General features: G+C 37.7%; 1 protein-coding gene across 1 annotated transcript in view; it reads right to left on the bottom strand.

Annotated features, from left to right (window-relative positions):
• The window catches only part of LOC149249248 (uncharacterized), a 104,948-nt gene extending 94,326 nt beyond the window's left edge, over positions 1-10,622 (bottom strand). Inside the window, exon 1 of the mRNA XM_089458662.1 lies at positions 8,514-10,622. Within this exon, the coding sequence (XP_089314788.1) occupies positions 8,514-10,304 (1,791 nt within the window). The 5' untranslated portion in view covers positions 10,305-10,622. The remainder of the gene's footprint in view (positions 1-8,513) is intronic.
• Between the last annotated feature and the right edge of the window lie 14,375 nt (positions 10,623-24,997).

The following is a 24,997-nucleotide window of genomic DNA, read 5'->3' as shown; positions in this document are numbered from 1 at the left end:
GATGATCACCCAGTGTATGAGACAGTCCAACCCACGTCAAGGTGCACCTATGTGATTCCACATGGTTATGGCCTATAGAGTCAGTAGGTGGTCTTGGCTCTAGTGCAATGTTTCTTAGACAACTCTCATAGCCTGGCAGTATTATTTGACAATTTTTCATGTTTCTTGAGGTAGTTCATGGTTCCCAATGCAAAGTGTTCCTAATGTCAAAAAGTCAACATGGTCTAAAATTGTATAGTTTGATAAGAGGATTCCATGTCGTGGAATTTTTCAATCAAAGCATCCAGTGGCTAGTTACAGGTTGGTCAAGTTTGGTCAACTAGTTAGAGCAGATTTCCAGGTGACAAAACCGGTGAAGCATTGGGCAAAATCAGACGTGCATTACGTCAAGACTCAAAAGTGATTAGCACAAAGAGACAAACAATACCCATGTGTCAAATTTCAAAGATCAGTTAGGCTATTAGAGAAACAACACAGGAAGGTGACAATGTGGCAGAGAATATGATGATGTGGCAACACCGCACAGGATATGTAAAATCTTAGAGATACCCACTATAGATTTGGACCAAAGCAAAGCAATACCCAAGTTCCAAAATTCCCATAAGGGCAAGGGCATTGAAGATCCAACATTTGGTGGCTAAGTTGAATTACATAAGGAAAAATGCCAATTCGAACTAGCCATTGGAGGTCAACATAGTCGTTGGGACAAGTCACATAGACGGTGGAAGGAAGATGGACTAGAAGTTCGATGTTGGACCAAGAAAGTAGCCATTGCAAGATGAATTATTGTGCTAAAAGACCAAGTTGAACTTCTCAAGGAAATTGCACCACTAAAGGAACCAAGTCAAATTCTTCATGGACCAAAGGAGTGGAACATTGGGCCAACCAAGCCTACTATTTTGACTATTGACCATCATGGACCATGACAAAAGAGAATCTTGACCTAAATTGTGGAACTTTGTCCAAGTTGTCTCCCTAGTGGGTGAATTAAAAATTATATTGTAATATTTTATGAATTACTTACTAAGTCTCCAACTTGTGGATGACTAGTAAAATATTTTCTTGAGGAGCAGCCCAAACTGGCCATTTCCTAGCCGCTACAAATTTTTCTATAAAGAATAGCCTCCCCTCATGGTAATTGTTGTTGTTGTCATTTGAGATTGGTGCTATCATTAATAAAGAGCACATTTCTTGCAAACCTTTGTCTATTCTATATGCATTGTATTGAGCAAATTTTATTTTCACTTTTCTTCTTGATATATGTTATTGGAGTTTAATCTAATTTTTTTAATAATAAGTAAAATTACACTAAGGTTAATAGATCTTGCCATCGAAGGGTTACATAGTCACGTTGAAGGGCCAAACTAGGGGGCAACCCCACTTTGTGGATCAATCCAAGCAACCAAACCATTCCAAAGGGGAACTTCAAATTGTGGATGATCTTGTGTTCATCTCACACAGGATTTGAAAACTGGACATGCCACATTGAGAAGGGCTGCTCCTAAGTGGGTTCGAAAATTATCAAGGAGATTATGTCAATAGTGAGGGTAATTTCTTTTCAAGATCAAACCCACTCTACTGAGATATCAAGCTATATCAATTTAAGAAGGCATTGATTTCGCACTCAGATCAAACCCACTCTCTTGAGATATCGAGCGATATCAATTTCAGAAGGCATTGATTTCGCACTCCAGCAATGGTGAGGTAAGTGAAGGATAGGTATAACCCAACAACCATCTCTTTTCAAAAAATGCTAAAACTTTTACTTTTCAGCATTTCCTTTAGGAAATAATAGCTTGCCGGTTTTTATTTGTTTTATTTATTTAGCAAGCATCTCCTTGGGGAAAATTTATTAAATTGATAGATCTAACCAAGGATAGGTACAAGTAACTATTTTTGCCTATTTTTGCACTTGTATCTCGCTGACTTGTTTTGCAAATCCAGACATTTGCTGGCTGTAATACGCAAAATCAGCAACAAAAACAGAGGTTTCAGATATCCAAGTAAGTTACATTTTCACCAAGCCTCTTGTATTTACTCTATTGCACTTAATTTCAGCATTTTCTATCATTTAGAGTAAATTTTAGATAATTTCCAGCCATATTAAAAGGCCAAATCAAAATATGGAAATTATTGAGTGAGTTTACCCAAAAGGGTTTCACTCAAAATTCTGAAAAATAATTTCCAACTTGCCAGAAACTTATTTTTTCAGTTGTTTTAGGTTGAAAGGAGGCCCCCAAAGCCTCAAAAGTGACCTCGTACCTCTCCACCCCTAGAATTACAATTTGAAAGTGCTTAGGCACTTGTAGGGTGGTTGTTGTAGGCTAAATAGGTTGTTGCCTTTGCAGTTTTTCCAGACTTTACATTATAATATACAAGAAAACAAGTCGTTTTGACCCATAACTTTCTAATGAGTAGCCTAAATTGAAAACGAATTGCATGTTCGATTATATTGTTCTCTGTAGACCAAAATCCACTAGCTACACTCTATATCTCTTGTATTGTAGTACTGCTAAAAGCCACTGTTTAGTTTTCTGCTGCACAGTGACATCTTTTACAGCTAGACAGTTACGGGAGATTAACACCTCCACTTCAAGTGACCCCATATAAAGCACTAGTCTTGCTTGGGATCATTTGGGGTTATCTTAGGGACTCCTCCTTTGACCATTTAACAGGTTGTTGGGCCTAAATAGGGGGGGCTTGGGTGGAGGTGATTGTGGGCCCATACCCTGTCATGTGTGTCCCTGTCATGCCACTAAAGACTTCGCACAGTTTTAGATGCCTCGTGATCTCTAGTCATGTGGCACCAGTGTGTTTCTCACTGGTGACCCAATCATAGCATCATGATCACCCTGTTTCCGCTGAGAAAGTCCTATCCCAATATCACATCAAATCATTCATTGGCATCACTGTGAAGTCAAACAAACCATTCCACCCATCAATCTGAACTGGCACACCAATAGCCAATCCCTTGGCTACCTTGGCCTTGGAATTTACTGACTTCATCGTTAACCTGCTTGCGGATATTTGCAATCCAAGTTCCCTTGCTAATTCTACTTCCATGAAATTGTGCAATGCACATGCATCCACAAGTGCTTGTATCGTCTTCTCGTTGATCACTGTGTCCACAAGTGACAAAACCCAATCTATGCTTTCGACTGTCCTGAACCTTCCCCAAGACACCAATTCTGATCTGCAAGTCATCATGAGAACATAAACAACAAGGAAACAACATAGCTCCATGCTTACACTTCTTCATCCTTGCTCTGATACCACTTTTCATGCCCCTAGACTTTGCATGGTTTTAGGCATCCCGTAATATCTAGTCATGCAACACCAACATGTTTCTCACATACAACCCAAACACTTCAGCAATACTACACCCAAACTATGCCTCACAAATTAACACTTGCTTTAATTGTCTTAGTTATGTTATTAGAAGAATATCAAACTCAAGCTTAAACCAAGTGCATTATTGTCTTCATTATCAATAGCATTTACAGTGATACGTAAATAACATCATCCATATTATTAAACATAAGCATTCATTCACACATGTAAAATACACCAAGAATATAAGGGAGTGGCCCGCGACCTTGCTCCAAAATTATTTACATAATGGCTGCAAATTACAAAGGTTTGGGATCAAGACCCCCCCCCCCCCCCCAAGTCCACCCAATCAGTTCAATGAGACAATACCAAAATCCACCCTTTGGGTCACTGGCCCTAGTTTCAAGAACACCGCAAAGGTTGTGCACCTACATGTCAAACTGTTCTACACCAGCTTGTCGGTCTGCCTCCCAGCCATTCGATTGGAAGAGCAATTGCCCATATCCAAGAGAAAAGGAACCTCTCACTCGGCTCCTTCATCTCACGCTACAATATGGCTCATTCCACTTGCTATGTGAACTCCTATTTATGGTTTGGTTTGTTGGTTGCTTTCCTTGTTCGTTCTACTCCCCATTCGGTTCACTCCTCACCATATATATGAGAGGAGGGGGAATGCCAAAGGGTGCGACCCTTGGCATTCTACCACATGTTGCAACCATTCACCCCATGAGCCAACGCATCTTTGGTTACACTTCACTACTTCGGCTTAAGCCAACCCGTTCCAACTCGTTCCATCTGTGGCACAGCTAGTCCCTTGGTCATTCCACTCATCGGCCTGTCACACAGTTGGGGTGTGCGCACCCAACGCCACGCTAATTGTCTCGTCTCGGCGACATGTGCACTCGCACATTACCTCATGCCGCCTTGACTTGGGTGTGCGTGCCTTGTCACACCCAAGATGCCAAGAGGCCTTGTCTCGGTTGCATGTGCGCCCTCCTCGCTACGCCGCACTTGCTATGTTGACTCGTCTAGTGGTGTGATGCCCGCACACTCGAGGCACCCAGTTGGGATGCGGACGTGCCGGTGTGCCCAAGGGCCTAATAGTGCCCATCTAGCAGGTTATTAGGACCTTAGCAACCCTAATAATCGAATTAGTAACAAGACTGATTCAAAATAGCCAATCACAAACAATTTTATCTTCCTAGCTATAGGGAGATAGTGTTGGCACTTCTAATGAACTAGCCACGCAGAAAAGGGACCAATTCAAAATAGCCATTCACAAACAATTTTATCTTCCTAGCTACAAAGAGATCATGTTGGCACATCAATTACAGCTTAGGCAATCCACTAGACAATCCGTCTAGCAATATATTGACCGCTTAAACAAACTCAAAGTGTGAAATCTTAACGAAACTCTCTGCACTGAGTTTATTTCTATGAAGCCCTAATTTCGGAAATTAACAATTTTTAACAAATTTGTACTCAAAATCCAAACAGTGAAATTTTGAAACAGAATTTATCAATTCACTATTGAGTACTTACAACTTTGTGTTTGAACATGTTTCTGACCCGCTCTAGCTCCCGCTCTCATTACCAAACTGCCTTTTTCCTCCCAGCCTATCTGGGGTCTACCTATACGTTCCCCGGATCCAGAAGGCAAGTCTTTTGGCCCCCATGCCCAAAACTCCAAGAACAATCAAGCTCAATCTCTCGCTGTATGTGACTCCATTAGAACTTCCCACTCAATCTCTGTAAAACTCAACAAAAAAAACTCCCCTTAAATTCCTCCATCGACCCCCTTATATTCTCTAAGGTTCCTTCCTTCACAGGCAACCTCTCCACCGTTTCAGGTTCCCGATTAATAAAATGTTTTCTTCTTGGTCTATGTCGGTCACAAGTGGAGCAAATTCCAGCTCCCACACTGCTCTTTTACTTTTAGAGGTGGTTACATTTCATAAGATTAAGAGTGACGGGCTTACGTGTTATATTTAGTTCATGAGCATCATTTTTTTTTATAATTTAATTTCTTAATGTTTTATATATATATTTTATTGAACCTATATTTTGTTAAAATTTATTAAATTTAATTTTAAATTAATTAATTAATTAAAGTTGTTTGGGAATGATTTATGATAATGTTATATGTCCTTTCCATTATATTTATTTAGTTTCTTTTTAGTCAATATAATACATATACAAGTTCTTTTAGTTACTATAAACAAAATTTCCTTTTATTTAGTATAGTCCATGTATTAACTTTATTTTGGAATTATATATTATGATGATAGTACACATACCAAGTACCCCATTCGACATAATCATTATATTATTGTAAGGTATTTGCTTCAAAATCAATTCATTACCTACACATAGTCATTTTCCAATATTAACTAGTATGTATACTAGTGTAGTGCATGTGATACATGCATATGTAGCTATCATACGCATTAGTCATTTTCCAATATTAACTAGTATGTATACTAGTGCAGTGCATGTGATGCATGCATATGTAGCTATCATATACATGCCTCGTATGCATGCTAATATTCCTATGTTCCCTGTAATTAGATGGGTCATTACAATTTCCATTCTCATTCCTCATCTCTAACAGGATCTCAATACCACTTCAAGCTTTTCACTTTGCCTAGAAAGTAGAAGCCAAATTACAGAAACTGCTCTAGGCCAAATCAGCAGCAGCAATTGCAAAAGGCCTCTGTACCTCCCTCTTTATCTTCTGATCCTCCTCCTAGGAAAAAAACACATTGTGTTATATAAGGGTAACGAGAAATATTACAACTATTGAATGAATCTGGGCATTCAACTGTCAAATGCTACACGTAACACACCACAAGTCAAGAAGGCCAAAATTCTACTTTCCAAGATACAGCAAGACTGCTAACGATGATAAAATACAGATATCAAATTCACCTCAACTAGTTCTCATGATCGTGTATTATTATTCTGTAAGCAATTGATAAGCTCTTTTCACTCATAACTGCCACATCAAGCACAAACTGCGACAGTTGATCATGGGCAATGACAGTTGTTCTGTCCCCGGTTCAAGTGCTCAAGCTTCAGAGGAAATGCAAGTCCATACAACAACCCCAACTACAATACGCCCACGGATCATTCCATACTTCATTGGAAAAAGTGTACCCCATTTGGATCAGTGATTATTATGCTATTATGTTATGTTTGTTGTTATTACTGTTTAGCCTTGTCTATCTTTCCAGTCCCATAGTTTCAGTCCACCCACAGTTTTGCGAAACAAGTTCTGGGTACCTCTTAGCTTTTAAGCCTATTTAAATGTAGAGTGTAAAACATGTACAATTCTGGGAAACTCTCTTCTTTGTGTTCTCTTGTATTGTGCTCTTTTTTTTCTCTTCAGCCCTCTGCCTTTCATTTGTATGCTCATATCACAATTGCAATGGATTTTAGTGACCCCAAAATCAGCTGGCCTTTGGCTACAAGATCGATTTTGCCTGTTTCTTTGGATAGGTTACAGATTGCTTTAATTCATTTATTTGCAGGAAATAGGTTGGCCAGGAAAAACTGTTGAAAATGAGAAAATATGTGGAATAAAGACTCAAGCAACTGATAGTGTTGGGCAACTGTCAATTAGGATTAAATGCTTTTGATAAGAGACAAACGAGCCCTCACTGCAATGTGTAGAATAATTCCAGATGCCAGCTTTTTGTAGACTTAAGGGGCAATTTGGAAAGACTAAAAATGGTCCTATAGGAAGCCCTTCACTAATTTCAGAGAGAAGAAGTATTATATGATTTGACCAAAATATCCCTTGCAAATGGAATTAACAAAAAATGGACCACTCACAACATAGAGACCAGATGGCTTTGGAGGTGTCAAGACATTTGGAAGTCGCACTCTACCTTTAAGACTAGAATGTTCGGATAGTTGGTCCTCAACAATCTAGCCGTTTCTATCAGGTAAAGATAGGCTACATCACTCCAGTGTCATAGATGGTTGCTGCATGGTCTGCCACAGAGCTGAAACTGTTACGCATGTGATGTGGAGCTGCAAAGTTGTCAGAGACTTTGGGGCATGGAAAGGGGTCCTTTTGGGGGACAAATGGATGGCCCAACGGACAAGAAGAAATGTTTGGGACATCATTAAATTGCCATGCATTTCCTTTTTATGGAAATGGTGATGGCATGCTGCCTTTCGTGGGGTAACTAACATGTCTCATTTTGGAGATGTTACAACTTTTAGATCACAGTTGGTTGTACAGATCTCAGCCATGATTGGCATCTTCAACAAAGATGTGGATTCTCTTGAGATCATAGCCAAAGTTGACATATTAGCTCTCCTCGCCTATGTAAGGAAGGGGTAACTTGTGTACTCATGCTTTGCCTCCATGATGTATAATTATTGCTGTATTATTTACTTTTCACTATTGAAACATAGGATGCATTTGCTATTATCTTCTTTCCCGTTCTTTCCCGTCAAAAACTTACCTAGGGTTTCAAAAATCTTATAAATAATATAAGGGAGACGTTCAAGATTTTGAATATTCAATCATAGGTCTTACCTCCACATAGAATACGCACTAATTCAAATATGCTGCAACTTTATCCAAAATAGATAGAGTTGCAAAACTCTGATAAAAAGCCAGACCCCAAAAAGAATGAAAGAAGGTCTTTAAACACAGATGATGCCTTCCACATTTTTCAAAAGAGGCTGAACCCATACACAGCATATTAAACACATAAATAAGCATGACAACCTCTCTCTTCTAGACTTCGTTTCTTTCATAAATCTCTTTGAGAATAGCAATTGAAATTAATCGAATGAAATCATATTTACAATTTCCAAGAGTAGTGATCAGATACAACTTTCTTGCAGAAATGCTCAAGCGGGATAATATACCAAACCATCAGTATTGTAGAGGGGAATTAAAAAGAGAAAAACGCAGGTTTGCTTATTTGTGCTAATTAAACCACCATCTTTGTAAAGTTGTAAACCAATATATACAAAAAACACAGCATTAAGAACAACACATATATTCTTTTTCTTCAAAATCAAAACATCCAATTTATAAGTTTCTGACAGAAACTAAATTATCGAAATAGTCAATAATTTTAGTAAAACATATGTAGATCCAAAGTGTAAACTATTTTGTCCATTTGCTAGTTGTATAAATCTCGGATGCAATTTTCGCTTACCTCGTCTGGTCCAAGATCCTCTTTTCCCCAATCATTAGCATCATTTGCCTGTTTATTAAAATTTGCGTCACAAAAATAAACATCCCTTTGTTCAGAAGTCAACGGACGAAAATTCTCACTCTTTCCCTCAACTCTTTGCGTTTTGACAACAGTATTTTCTACTGCTGCTGTAGGAGAATAAGTTGTTTTGGCATCCAACAAGGGGACTAGAGACATGCCTATTACGCTATTGGTTTGCCTCAAGGGTTCATGGCATTTTAAGCAATTCTCTTCTTTTTCCTCCATTTCTTCTGTATCTGATAGGCATTCAAGTTCGTTTTCATAACGAATATCTTTAAGATTTATTTGAGATGGCTGCAAAATGGATGTGTCTCTATTTCCATCGGGGTAAAAGGCTTGTATCCGAGTCTTCTCCAGACATGAGTTTCTTTCTTCTTCTTTGGCAAAACCGAAGTGCGGCGGACTGTTCCGCAACTCGTTGGAAAGCCCAATGTCTCCTTTTGCATAAGCATTCGTCTTGGGAAATGAATTTCTACCGTTGCCAATGCCAGAATTAGACTTATCCACTGTTTGAAAGTGATCCTTAACCCTCGATAGCTCTGGGTTGTCATCTTCTTCGAGGTCTGGTCTGCCACTTCCACTGCTAGTGCAGAGACTTGTTAATTCAAAACGAGTTCTCAGTGCATCTTCATAAACAAGTTTATCAGCAATCCCTCCGAATGAACCACTACGATCATCTTCTGCCTTTAATTTGGAAACACCACCAATGTCCTCTCTAACATCAACTGTCTCCAATTCAACGACTCCACCCTCTATTTCTGTAACTTGCAAATCATTTCCTCCTGCCTCCTGATTAAACTCATCCCAATCGCCAGCACCGAAAGCAACATCCGAGTTTAAAAGCAAAGGATTCTCCTTGCCAGTTCCGTTCGGAGTCGTGGCTAGATGCAATGACCTGTTCTTTCCAAAATATGGTACATCTTCATCATCTGTTGCATCTCCCATCATTGAATCAAAATCACTCTGGCCATCTAAATCTGAAAGCTTCTCTGACAGAGATGATACCTCTGAAGTCCTGAATGTCCTCGCAAACAACTCTCCCTCGAATGCAGACCCGCCATTGGCTTCTTCATCATGCCCTGATTCAAATCCTCTCGGTTGAAAACCACGCTGATGCAAACAATCAATTGCCTTAACATCAGAATTCTCTAAGCTCTCCTGTACGGCCTCGTGGACTGAGTCCGATGTTGTTGGCTGAGATTTCTGTAACAAGGTTTCAAACGACTGCCGGAAACCCTTTATCGAAACCCCACATTCTCCTGTTTTATCTATACTCACCGATCCATTATCAAATTTCCTACCCAGTCCCTGTGTTTCAGACAAATAATCTTGTGCCGCTGTAAAATTATCCATTCCTTGCAAATTTACACCCAAATTTCTTCTGGATCGCCCAGAAGACCTCAATTGTGAACCCTCGGTCTCATACCCCGGTTCGAATCTCTCCAAACTGCGGTCTTCTTTGAAGCTCATGCTCCTGAACGATCCAACATCGGAGTCGAGGAAATCATTGCAAGTGCCAAATGGGCTTCCAAGAGAATTCGCACTGCAATAGCCCGAATCGTCGCAATGAAAAAATCTTTCCCCGCAGTCGGAATAATGGGTAGATGATGGTGAATTGTCGTGGTTTTCAGCTGCAAATAATCTGAGATTTCGGCCCAGCCCGGGGGGTAGAGAATTATTTGTAGTTTTGATTCGCAAATCAGGAGGAGGAGGAGAAACCCCATTGATCATTTGATATGGATGGGCAGACTATCATTCATGCTACACCATGAAAACGTATGAAAACATCTGGGTGCTTCTGTGGGTATAAACAAAACCAGAGACAGATTGATATAAGATACAATCAATACTGTATGGAAGATTACCTGTTTTACTTGGATTAAAATTTAATTGCTTCTTTCTTCGGTTTCTGCAGCATGAATTACATCAAATTAGAAACTCATCATATCGGAATATGTGTAAGTCGGAAGCAGGAGAATCATTTCCATGTCGCATGGGCAAAGGGAGCTTTTGGTGATGTGGCATCACTGTTGGCCATTGGCAAAATGGTCGTTGATCGGTAGATGTAAGAATGATAGGTGTAGAAACAACATCAAGTGGTGTTACAGCAAGTTCATGCAATTAGTCACGCTGTTTTCGTTGTACAAATGAAGATTTCAGCAACAGGTTTACATAAAAAATAAATTTGTGTGTCTATTATTATTATTTTAATTGATATATTAGGTGAGTGTGAATATGTAAACGATAATAAAGAGTACATAATACATGTGTGGGGTTGGATTTAAAAAAATTATTTTCTCTTTCATATCATATTTAATTTTGGATTTTTCATCATAATATGTAAGCCTAAGTGTTAATATTCTTATTCATAATAATAGTTAAGTGTAGATATATTGATAGAGATATTTATCAAATTCATAGTGTTTTTATTAACCCAATGGATTATTGGTGGTAGATATTTATACATTTTACTACTTTATAAATTTACAATATTTGTATTTGTAAAATTATATTAGTATAGATCTATCTTAAATATGGATTTAAAATGAGTTGAGGGGGATTCAATTTCTTCACGTGTAAATTTTCGGCCAACATGAGCAAAATTTCATCTTTGATGACAGATGGACAGAGTTACACATCACACTGGGTTGTAAAATGAGCCTCTCAGCTCAATAATCTTGATTTGTGGCTTTTTCCTTTTCAATTTGGTTAGTTGATAAAATAATGGTGTTTCATATCTCCAACAAAGTTCAAATTAGTGGTGATTCATACTTCCACCGAGGTTCAAATCTCTCTAGACATGATTTGACTCTTGCCAATAATCTTTCCCATGTAAATAAGTTCAACAATGTTAACATCTCGATTAAAAGAATCTTTCTAAATGTAATAAGACATTGTGTCTCATTATAATACTCCAAAATTTGGGAGGCACGTATTTCTTATAGTGATAATAAGATTCATTTTGTGTGTGTGTGCGCATAAAAACCTTTAGAATTTTAGGGATGGAGCATTGTAACATAGGGATAGAGGGGTTAAGTTTTCCACGAGTCTTGACTAAAATGGACACATGTGACAAATTGATTGACTACTCAAATCTTTCCCATGTAAATAAGTTCAACAATGTTAACATCTCGATTAAAATAATCTTTCTAAATGTAGTAAGACATTGTGTCTCATTATAATACTCCAAAATTTGGGAGGCACATATTTCTTATAGTGATAATAAGATTCATTTTGTGTGTCTGTGCACGCATAAAAACCTTTAAAATTTTAGGGATGGAGTATTGTAACATAGGGATAGAGGGGTTAAGTTTTCCACGAGTCTTGACTAAAATGGACACATGTGACAAATTGATTGACTATCAAAAGATGGCATGTCGGAAGACCAAATATTCTCCTCTGCTTCGAGCATTGCATTCTTGACTGAGGAGATTTCAAATCACCTGTATGAAGAGGTACCTCCTTGTTATATGTGATCCTCTGACAATATCTTTGGTCCTTGTCAAATCATGGGTCAAGTGGGAATTATTTATGATTTGGAAGGCACGAGTGGTTGAGTAGATGAGGTGTTGGTGGCACCTCCCCCTAAAAACACATTTCAAGGAACTTTAAGAGGGCTTGTGGCATCACGTGGGCTAAAACAAACTCTAGTTGACCACCAAGATGTCAATTCCATCACCACTTTTTTGTAGACTTCATGTTTGTGTGTGTGTGCATGTTGGGTGTGGGGGGGGGGGGGGTGTGGTAGTCGTGACGATAGCCAAACTCATTATCCATCGTCAAAGTTAGGCCAAGAGTTTGTAGGGGTAGACTAAGATGAAGCCTACTTATAGTGTTGTAAAATGTCGATTTCAAACAAGAAAACAAAGGAAAGTGGTAAAAAATTATGGAGGGATTTTGTCCCTTTTCATAAGCAAGGATATCGTGTTCAACCAAATAATTGACCTAGCAAATACACCTTTCACGAGTATTGTCATAAGTCTAAGGGTCTCTTTGGCACTCATGGGGAGGTGGATGTAGAAAACCTAGAGGACAAAGTTAAGATGCTCCCCAGTTTGCCACATTTAAGGGCTAGTGTAGTTTTATATCTAGGTCCAAGGAAGATTTTAATGGGTAATTGGGTCTTGGATTATTCCCCTGTGATATTGAAGCCATGGTACCCATTATTTGATGTTGTGATGGAAACAATAGGAAAATCCCTCGAATGGATAAAATTATGAAGTCTACCGATGAAATTTTGATCAATTCATACTATAAAGGCCATAAGAGATTGCATTGGTCATACAAATTTGGTAGATGAGAGTTGCAAGAACAATGAGGTGCACTGAGTACTTGTTGAGTTGGATGTCATGAAAGGTTGTCCAAATTAATCGTTTTTGTGGTAGTGAACCAATATGATACACAAATTATTGATTATGTTTGTATCCCATTTAGATATGCCCATTGTCATGTCTATGGACACATTGAATTCAACTACTTGAATGTGTTCACCAACAAATTTTGCCAAAAAAAATGTAAGTGACCTTCCCCAACATTGGTGTGAAATATAGAGTAGCTCCAACTTTAGAGAAGGAATACAAGGCGCCATCTAGTATGATTGCAAGTTGACCTAGCTCTAAAGACTCACAAGGGGAGGATATGATATTTGTTGTGGAAGACTTCTCAAGTCCATGTATTGTAGAGGAGTGCCTTGAACCCCTCGCTAAAGCTTTTGATGGTTCTTATTCCCACCATGGTACTTTCTCTCTAATGACCAAGTTAAGAAGTGTAATAGCATTGTGATGCTCTTGGCCCTGGATTTGGGTATGCATCGTCCATCACCTTCTCTTTCTAGTTGTACCAAAAATCTAATCCTTGATCCTTGCTCTTACTCGCTTAAGGCACAAGAGAACTAAGAGAGGGGAAGCCATTTTGGGAATGATAAGGAGCTAGATGTTTCTTCTTTCAAAAATTTGGAATCCTTCTCTAATATGTATGATAAGCATCTGATCAAGGAATCAATGGTTCACACTTCTACCTCCTAGGGGGGATTTATAACCTCCGCCCACTTTGCTCCTCCTCACATGATCAAGGATTCTATGGAGCGTCCAGGGGAAGACCTAATCTCTGGTTAGGGAGTTACCACTATGGTATAAAAGTCAAGTTTTTGTCGCGTTCAAGAACAAGCAATTAGAGATATTAATGAGGGATGACCAAAAACATTATTGGGGGCTCTTAGAGTTTTGTATGTTGCTATGGGGGAGAAAACACGAAGTTTCTTTCCATTAATGTTAGAGGGTTGTAGGTATAGGCTGGAAATTGACCCTACAACATCTAGTGTAGTTGAAAATTCTTGAGGTGGTTCTTCTAAAAGAGACTATAAGTAGTGGGGTTCATCTATCCCAATTTTCTGGAAAATAATGAAGGATTGGAGCTTCTTATCTTTGGATTCTTGTGGGCTTTTGGATGATATCATTACTAGCTAGAATGCCAGTCTTCATTTAACAAATTATTTTTCATTACTCGGGCTTATGTTCGGAATTGTATGCAAAGGGCTCAAGATACAAGATTAATGTAGTTAATTTATATGGGCCCTATCTGTATAGACAAGGCTTCTGGAATGTTTTTTTAATCCTTAGATCATTGGCCCGAGATATAGGGAGATACTGCCTGACCCAATTGTCTCTTACGATATTTTCAAGATTATTTAGATTCCTACAACCTAGTGGATAGAATATTCAAAAATTAAGCTAGCCCGAAAAAATAATAGAAGTGGTGCTTAGGAGATTTCAAAGAGGTTGGATAGATTCATCGTCAACAATGATTTCCTTCTACATGTTTTTATGTATCACTCTTGGGTTCATGAGGCTCGATTCTCAGACCATTTCCTAATTCTCTTAGAGTTTGAGTCAAATATGGACAAATTGAGGGCGCCCTTTATATATAACCCAATTTGGAGCAAGGAGGAGGGTTTCATAAATTTGGTCGAATCTTTGTGGGTAAGGCACAACCCTCATTTAAATATTTCAACATGTGATAAATTCTCCAAGTCTTTAAAACGGGTAAAGGAGAAAGTAATGGAATGATTATTACCAATGCTTAAGCTTAGGGATTCCAAATTGAAGGAAAACGAGGAAGGAATAACAGTGGCATTTGGGAAAACAAGGAATGTCCTGAGAGAAGAGAAACTAGAACGTATAAAATCTTCTTAGGAAAATAATGTCAAGATTTACTAAAGCATGAAAGGGATCAATAGTTAAAAAGAAAGCCCAATTGGCTCTCCTTGGCAGAGAACAACACCAAAAAAAATTCCCAACTATGTGGCTCGTAGAAAGCAGAAAAACACAATTTGGGAACTTCCCTCCATGAAGGGAAACCCAATCCATGATTTTTAGGGTTTAACAATAAAATCAATGGAGCACTTTGGTTCACGTTTTTGAAGGTTTGATGGGTAAACATTGCTGAAATACTCAATATAGCCTCATATTTCCCAAAAATGGTGGATGAGAATACTTGTCATCCTATCAGTTGGAAGGACTTGTTACAAGTTTTAGTGTCCATGGGCAAGGACAAGAGTCCAAGTCCCTATGGGTGGACAATGGAATTCTTCATCAATTTATTTGATCTTTTGGGGGAATATCTATGGTGGAAGAGATCTAACTTGAAGGGAAAGTACCTAGTAATATGAATGTCTCTTTTATAAGTTGTATCCCTAAAAAGGACTAACTGATTTCTTTGTAAACTTTCATTTGATTTCACTATGCCATTTTGTTTACAAAGTTACCTTTAAGATAATTGCCCTTATATTAAAGCATGTTCGATTACGATATATCTCAAAGGAATAGTTTGGGTTCCTATTAGGTGGATGGATCCATGAAGCCATACATTAAACACAGGAAGTCACCCATTCCATAAAGACAAGTCACATTCCAACAAGTGTTCTAAATATATACTTGTCAAAGGCTAATGCTTAATTTTCAATGTTATACCTCTACCTATTACTAATTCATCTACATTTTACAATCCTAATAGTTGGATGGATTCAAGGATGTATTATTTTTGCAAATTTCACAATTTTGATCAATGGTTTAGCATCTAATTTTTTCAATGCAACTATAAGACTTCGACATGGTTGCCTTCTCTTCTCATATATTTTTCTTTTAGTGGTCAAAGGGCTAATTCAAGAACTGATAGATGCTAGGAGATGTAGATTTCTTACAAGTGCCAATTACGGAAGAGAGTTGGCATTGTCTCATCCTTGAGTTGTTGATGATGTTCTTACTATTTCCATGAATTATGCACAAGATTCCTCTCATACAAAGAGGTCTTGTCTTTTTTTTAAAGATACAAGGATAAAAATAAACTTTGATAAACTAGCATTGCATACAACAAATATAGATAGGATTTTATTGTTGGAGGCATACAAAATCCTTCCATTCTAGCAACAAGATCTAAAGTCTAGGTTTAGATATATTGAGTATAATATCGAACCAAACATGTATGTTTCTTTTAATAATAATTGATGAATTGGTAACTTCAGAGGACTAATCTAGGCAAGACCCAAGATCAAATCACATTGGCTACCACTATTCACCTCAATTCCAAGATCTTCAAAGATCACGATTGTTCAACTTGTACAATTTTTTTGCAACATGGGCTAACATGTCTTTGGTGTCACAAATGGATCTCCCATGGTTGCAGATTGGTATTGATGAAAACTGTCCTAGAAGCCACTCTAGTCTATTGTTACACACTTGCTTCAATCCCAAAAGGTGTTATAGAATATAAGGAAATGTTGTTGTAAGTTTAACTAGAAAGGAAGTATAAAGTATAAAGGATGTCACTGGATTTGTTGGGAAATAATGGGAAAACAAAAGAGCAAGGTTGTTAGGCTCTAAGGAAATTCTCATACTTGGTCATGCATTGGCAACAACGTCTATTTAGAGGTTCATTATATTAGACAATTTACGGAAAATACTTTATCACACAAGTATATAACTCGTGACACATTTTTGGATTGAATCCAAAATGATCCTAATTACCATCAAGGGGGTTGAACCATTAGAGAGCTCTTAACCTAGATTTTCCATTGCTGAGACAATTCTTAGCTTGGAAAACTAGAGATGGGATGGAAATTATGACAAGCAAGGACTCAATTATGGGTTGCACTCATAGGGTTATATTACCTAATGAGATTCTTAGTAAGCTCCATGAGACTGGGTTATTTAAGCTTCGATAGTTGGTAAACCTAACATCTATTAATATTTGGTGCCAAGTGTGGCTTTTTGTAGAAGAGGTTTGTCTAATTGGTGAGCATACTCATTATTGATGAGGATGTATTAATGAACTTTCTAGATCAAGGGTCAGGTTTGACAGGGCTTGGATACCCTAGTTTGGAGCTACAACGAATCAAGAGGAGATCACTCTGCAAAGTTGAGCTATAAGTCTGCATTGTTAACAAGGGAAGATGATAGTAGGTAGTGGTGGCCAAAAATATGGAAGACCTTGACCCCACTTAAATGTAGTAGTGTAATGTGGCATGCTTTGATGGCTAAGGTGCTAACCTAGGATCTTTTATTGAAAAGAGGATGAGTTTGTCTTGGCATCTATCTACATTGCAGGACAAGTGGAGAATCCAATAAGCACTTATTTACACAATGCTCTTATTCACGCAACGTTTGGCCTAACTTGGAGGTTTTGGTGGGATGGGAAAAATATATGATCATGCTCCATCATAGAGGATTGTTTAAAACCCTAGTATGAGAAGTGGATTTTGAAAAAAAGGAGAGTTATACTTTTCCTTATCGTATGGGGCATGTAGATCACTCACAATCTTATTAATTTCTAGGACAATTATCACCCCTCTTTTCAAACAATGGCTAATATTTAGTCTATAGCGTATTACTTCCTTATTAGACAAATCGCAAGACACCCCAAGTTATGAAGTAGATGAACCTAGATAAGCATTGGCTCTGAGCTCGTTTTAATGGAGCTTGCAGATATGGAGATTAAATTATGGGCATGGGATTTGTTCTCTTTTTGTTAGACGCACATTACTAGGGTTTTAAAGTCAATGGAGGTTTGGCGTAAACAATGCTGGTGAGTTTAGTGCTTTTCCTTATCTTTCCAAACTTACTCTATAACTTTTAATCAATGCTTTGTAGGTCTTTAAAGACTTATTGTTGACAATCAATTGGATGAAGGATAAAGTTTATGTGTTCAAAAACTCTTGATTTCATCCTGTGACTTACTTAAAGACTATAAATGACAAATTATAGAGCATTAATTTATAGTATATCTATAGAGAACAAAACATGGAGGTGGAAAACTTTTAAAAGTAGGATTTGGGTTTATCTATAGTTTGTTACGGTATCATTTAATTGGAAGATTGTATCCTTAAATTTTTTACACTTAACCTTTATGTTGAAGAGTTAGTCTAGATACATAGTCACTAGAGACTACAAATGACTTGTTTTTTATATTTTTTGGAGACCTTAGGTCTATGGATATTGATGCTTTTGCATGCGCTGAATGTATTTTGATTCTGCTTGAATAAACATATGTTTTTGTTCCAAAGAATGTGTGTGTGTGTGAGTGCATTATTTTTTTAATTGATATATTATGTAAGTGTGAATATGTAAATGACAATAAAGAGTCCATATGGCATGTTTGGTGTTGACTTTAAAATTTTATTCTCTTTTGTGATATATCCCCTTTTTTTTAACTTCTTTTTTTGTAACTAAAGGAATTGACAACTAGGTTGGGATCATACTTGCATGAAACAAGGTCAATTTTGACCACTACCACTATAACTATTAGGTGTTAATTATTACCCTTACCATGGATATGGGTGTAGAGCCTTGAACCTGTACCTTCCCATACACCTCTCAGCCTCCTTTTCCCACTCATTTCATCCACCAAGTTGATTAAATCATTGTATTTTAGGACTTTTTACATGGTTTTCTAACTATGCTAATGACTGTTGTTTGGTTTAGAATTTTGGTTTAGAGTGCTGCGTTTCCGCAGCCAACACAGGTTTCCGCAGCTGATCCAGGTTTCTGCAGCCAGCACCGGATTCCACAGCTGTTTTATTAAACGATATGTTACAGGTGTCCTCTGAGAAGATGAGCCACATGGGCAAGTTCCAGGGGTCAAGGACATGGCACGTGTCCCTCCAGATCACCCAGAACAGCCATAAAAGCCCGCGGTCAACGAGGAGGCAAATACCGGTCAACAGAAGTGTTCAGCGGTGGCACGGCTCTGCGTTGCTCTGTTTTTGGGCACATGAAACTAGGTGGCATCATCCTCAGCCACGGAGACAATCTAGAAGCACGAATCCAACAGCCATATTCTCCAGATTGAATGAACACGATGACAATTACCTAGATCCGGGGACGCAGAGGATTCACGTGTTTTTAAACAGCTGGTTGAATAGCATAGATCTCGTTAAAGTAGTTTGCTTTCTCCTTATAAATAAAGCGTCCTTGAACGCTGTAGAGTTAATCGTTTTGTAATCGTTTTTAATGTAATTTTGAGCTCCCCACTGTACTTTTACATTTGCTGTCAATACATGAGAAGATTGTTTTTCATTTAAGCGTATAACTGCTCCTTGAACCGGCTGAAGTAGGCAGAGGGCCCCTGTTTACTGAAGCCCTGTACAGTAATCTTTAATTTCTTGCATTTCTTTTTCTTGTTTCATGTATATTAGCTATACAGATGTCTTTTAAATTGCTGCGTTTTTTATTTCTTTTCAACATGTATATTAGTTGTACATAAACTTTGATTTCTATTGATTTACATTTCTGCACTTTTATGTTCATGACTGATCAGTGTATTATGCAGGTTTCTTAGGCAAGCCCGGGACAATTTTCCTTCTTTTCTTTTCATAACTAGTGGCATGCGTGATCATCTTGTCTATGTTGCTGACCTTCATTGTTTTGCAGTTTTGATTTTCCTTACTGTCATTTCTTTAACTTGCATATTTACTTTCTGCTCTTAGATATCAAGTTGTTCATCTATTGATGGTTCCTTTTCCATAATCAAATAACTTTATTGGGAGCCAAAATATCACTCAGTATAGCTTGATTTAGTTTGCTTTAGAACTCACATTACTTGACTTATTCATAACTGTTTCTTACATGATAAATTCAGCTGAAAGGCAAAAGGTTAAGAGAAAGTTAAAGTATTGTGACTAGTCTCTTTTATGTAGTTTCACTTAGATTTCACATTGCTTAACATTTCATGATATCTTTTCATAGAGAAGATTAAGTTGAAGAGTTGAAATAGTGTGAGATAGTTGTTTTTACTTTTAGTTGGATTTAATATAGATTTCATTTTCATTTTCATTCAACAGCAGAGACACTGGGCCGATGTCATTAGTCCTTTATTTGATGTCTTTATTTTCCTTTAAGAGTTGATTTTATTGCAGTTGTTGTTCAAGCTTTCTTGTAGAATACTTTTTAAGTTTTGAGAAATCATTTAGAGATCACCACAATCATCCACATTTCACTTGCTTTATTACATTTCCATCACATCACAGTAGGAAAGATACATTCGAAAACAAACTTAAAAAAAGCTAAAAACGATAAAAGACTAAGAAAAGGTTATCTAAGTACATATAGTACACCTCACTTCATCAGCTTACGAGCCCCGGGTTGACATTTAAAAGTTGCAATTTAGACATCACTAAATTGACCAAACATTTTGGCGCCGTTGCCGGGGAAGTGAAATTAGGTAGCCGAATTCTTAAAAAAAAACAAGAAAATTTCAAGGAAGGAAAATTGATAACCTCTCAAAGTATGCTCTCCTCTTGCACTTAGTGTGATCTGGAGGATCATAAAAGAGAAAGTTATTGGTTTAATAGTTTCTTGAGTATGCTCTCTTCTTGCACCTAGAGTGACCTGGAAGATCAGAAAGAGAATTATTAGCCCGACTTGAAGAAAAAATAAAAAATGACATGCATAGAGCAAGAGATTCTAGGGGAAGGTTTTTAGCTAGAGCCAAAAGTTCGATTTTTACAACGCCATCTAATTCAAGGAATAGACAAGAGACACCTCCATCATCTCCAACTTACACTCCTAGCCCTAGGATTCCTGGAATTCAAGAGGCAGGAGTCGACTTTCCCACACCTTCCATCGAATCTGAACTAGAAAGAGATCCTTTCCTTCCTTCTACAAAGAGACAAATTGTAATTGAAGAAGTAGAATCATCTGAAGAAGAGGGAGAAATTCCTTCTCATACACCCTTAGTAGAAGAACCAGAAGACTCTGAAGTCTCCAGGGAAACTACCATGACAGAGGAAGGAGCAACTGGATTTGGTAGAGGTAGAGGTAGAGGAGGAGGAGGAAACAATGGAGGAGGTAGAGGTAACATTGGGGGAAATAGGGATGGGGATAACTCATTCGGATTTCCTATAGTCGATGAGGACTCCCGAGCCACAATGAAAAACATCTCACCATCTGTCCTCCCAAACTTCCATGGGTTCAGGAATGAGGACCCTGAAACATTTCTATTTGAGTTTGAGGTAGTGTGTCGAACTTATGATTATTTGGAAGACTCTAAAAAACTCAAATTGTTTCCTTCAACATTGAAAGGAGCAGCCTTGAAATGGTTCATGGGATTACTCACTCAATCCATTAGGTCTTGGAATGATATGAAACAAGCATTTTTGGATAGGTACCTAGACTATTGTATGCCCACCAATCACAAGGATGAGGTATTCAAAATGATGCAAAAAGAAGATGAAAACTTGGAGGAGTTACTTGAAAGATTTCAATATAATCTGAAAAGAGCAAAAATGAGTAACTTGGATGAGGAGACCTTGAAAGCCCTTCTATTAAAAGCCATTAGAGATGAATGGATAGATATTTTGAACATGATGGGAAAGGGAGATATATCTCAACTTCCGCTTTCTGATATAGCAGAATTATGTGTCCATCTCTCAAGGGGGAAATCTAAAACTCAAAAAGGGCCTAGAGATCCTTCTCTCATCAGAGCAAATAAATCTGCAACTGGATCGGTAAGTAGGGCTGAGATTGGCAACATGCTTGATGAATTCAAAACTGATATCTTAGGGAGTCTTAGTGAGCAACTAGACACCCTTAAGATTCACAATCAGCAGAAAGCAGAAGCTGAGGCTTTGGCCATCTTTTGCCCAAAGTGTAGGAAGAAACATGCTCTAAGGGAATGTCCCTTGGATGCAAAAGTTGTAGAAACATGTGTAATTTGTTCAGAGAATCATGAGACCAAGGATTGTCCTTCAATTCCTGGGCTCAAAGCTGTCTTTCAAGAAGATCCAAATACAATCGAATCTCTCTGTTTTGTTGCAAGGAGACCTTGGCAGGGGCAACAAAATCAAGGGTTTAGCAACTCTATGAATTTTCAACCCCCACCAAATTGGAATCCTTGGCAACAACCTTGGTCCCAACCTCAAAATCCTTTTCAATCATGGGTACAAGGTATGCAAAATCCTTATGGGAGATTTGCTCAATTTTACCAATATCCTCCATCTTTTCAAAACCAACAAGCTCCACAACTTCCAAATCAAAATCCACAACTATCATTGCCATTTCCACAACAACAACAACAACAACCTTCTCAACAGAATCCAAATTCTCAACTCTTGCTTCCATTCCAACAGAAGTCAAATCAACTTCCTTCTCAGCCATTGCCAAACCCCAATAATAAAAACCCTCAAAATGCTTACCTGATGGAAGGTCAACAATTTCCTACCTATATGATTGTTCCTCTTAATGAAGTACAACTCAGATCAGGTAGAGTCCTAGATAAACCTTCTATAAATGCTCAAGAGCAAAGCATTTTTGAGGAAGAGTATCTGGAAGCCAATAAGGGTTCTGAAGCATCTCTTCAAAACCCAAACACTCAAAAAGAAAAAGAAAAAGAATTAACCCCCACAACTCCCATAGTTGAGCAACCTGCATCTTTATCCACACCTCCTTTTCCTGAAAGATTACAAATTGACAAAGGAGTGGAAAAACAAATTTGGTTGCCTGACTATAATTTTCTAGATGAATTGAAGAATGTCTATATCAAGATTCCCTTGTTACAAGCCATTAAAGAGATTCCTATTCTAGCAAAAACAATAAAGGAGTTGAGTCTTAAAAGACCAGGAAGGAAACCAAGAGATACCAGAAGGATCCACCTGGTAGGGAAAATTGCAGATATAATGATGGGAAAAATTACTATGCAGAAATATGTAGATCCCGGTAGTCCAATTGTCAAAACACATATCAATGGGGTAGAAATACCAAATACTTTGATTGATTTAGGGGCTGCTATCAACATCATGAGTAGACAGACTATGGAACAGCTAAAACTTCCTAATCTTCTTTTTACACCTACTTTATTGCAACTTGCAGATCGATCAATTATTAAACCAGATGGTGTATTAGAAGACATTCCAGTCTCCCTAGACTCTTGGGAATATCCAGTGGATTTCATGATTTTAACTCCCAAGAGTAATCTAGGAGGACATCCTATTATTTTAGGAAGACCTTGGCTAGCCACAGCTGATGCTTTCACAAGTTGTAGGTCTGGGGATATGTATATTTCTGATGGTAATTCGACAAAGAAGTTCAATCTGTATCCTCCAGCAAAAGCAATTACAGAAATAGGAGATAATGAGTGGGTTGATGATGAAGATACTATACAACCTGTCTTTACCATTTCTGAGATCAGTGAAGATAGTCAAATTCTGAACACATTAGAAAACTTTGAACCATCTTCAGAATATGACCACACACAATTTCAGTTGGATTCTGACATTGAGTGTCTATCATCTAGACAAATGTCTCTTTTCTCTATGGAAGAGTTTGGGAGTTCTGCCATTGAGATTTTTCCAGGAAAAACATTGAATATCAACAAAAACTTGGAAAAATCACAACAGGGGGAGCTAACCAAAATCTTGCAAAAACATTCTACTGCATTTGCATGGGAGTATACCGATATGAAAGGTATTGACCCGAAGACTTGCATTCATCACATCTACATTGAGGAAAACAGTAGGCCAATCAGACAACCTCAAAGAAGGATGAATCCAAACCTTAGGGAGATAGTGAAAGAAGAGCTCCAAAAGTTACTTAATGTAAACTTCATTTACCCCATTTCAGATAGCCGGTGGGTTTCTCCTTTGGTTATAGTACCTAAAAAGAATGGTAAATGGAGGGTTTGCATTGATTACAGGGAATTGAACAAAGCAACTTTGAAGGATCACTTTCCTTTGCCCTTTATTGATCAAGTATTAGATACTTTAGCAGGCAAAAAGTATTTCTCATTTTTGGATGGTTTTAGTGGTTACAATCAGATTCAGGTAGCACCTGAAGATCAGGGCAAGACCACATTTACCTGTCCATGGGGAACTTTTGCTTACCGAGTACTTCCTTTTGGATTATGTAATGCACCCGCAACATTTCAAAGGGTAGTACTAGGATCTTTTCTGATCTAATTCATGATTGTGTAGAGGTCTATATGGATGATTTTACAGTTTATGGTAATTCATTTGAAGAGGCATTAGAAAATTTGGAAAAAGTCCTTATAAGATGTAAAGAAACAAATATTTCATTAAGTCATGAAAAATGTTTTATGATGTTTACTGAAGGGATTGTTTTAGGACATCATATTTCAGGAGATGGAATTAAAGTTGATAGATCAAAAGTTGAAGTCATCTCCAAGTTACCTATTCCAAATTGTCAAAAAGATGTTAGAAGTTTTCTTGGATTTACTGGATATTATAGAAGATTTATTGAAAACTTCACTAAGATAGCATCTCCGCTTTTCAAATTACTTACAAAAGACTGTGAATTCAATTGGGATCCTGACTGTCAATCTGCATTTGAAACTTTAAAAACAAGAATATCTGAAGCACCCATTTTGAGAGGGCCAAATTGGAAACTTCCTTTCCATATTTCTATAGATGCTTCAGATACAGCTCTAGGAGCTGTGTTGGGTCAAAAGGATTTAGTTCCTTATGCCATTTACTACACCAGTAAAAATTTGACTCCCACTGAGTTAAATTATACTGTGACTGAAAAAGAGTTCTTAGCTGTTGTGCATGCAATCAACAAGTTTAGACATTATATAACAGGCTATGAAACTTTTGTCCATACTGATCATTCTGCAATTAGATATCTCATGAACAAACCTGTTACTAATGGCAGAGTTACAAGATGGCTTTTACTTTTACAAGAATTCAATATTACTGTGTTAGATAGACCAGGGAAACAAAATACAGTAGCTGATTTCTTGTCTAGAATCCAAAATACTAACGAAGATTCTCCTGTAGAGGATAAGTTTCCAGATGAATATTTGTTTGCAGTAACTACTAAAACTCCTTGGTATGCAGATATTGCTAACTATTTGGTTACAGGGAAGCTACCTCCACACTTATTTCCTAATGAGAAAAGGAAAATCATTCAGGAGAGTTCAAA

This window comes from Pinus tabuliformis, chromosome 7 (assembly GCF_031772625.1).
Source record: "Pinus tabuliformis cultivar Carrire ecotype Pingquan chromosome 7, CPIR1, whole genome shotgun sequence".
Classification (NCBI taxonomy): domain Eukaryota; kingdom Viridiplantae; phylum Streptophyta; class Pinopsida; order Pinales; family Pinaceae; genus Pinus; species Pinus tabuliformis.
Note: the sequence above shows the minus strand (reverse complement) of the source record. Positions and strands in the feature narration are given on the sequence as shown.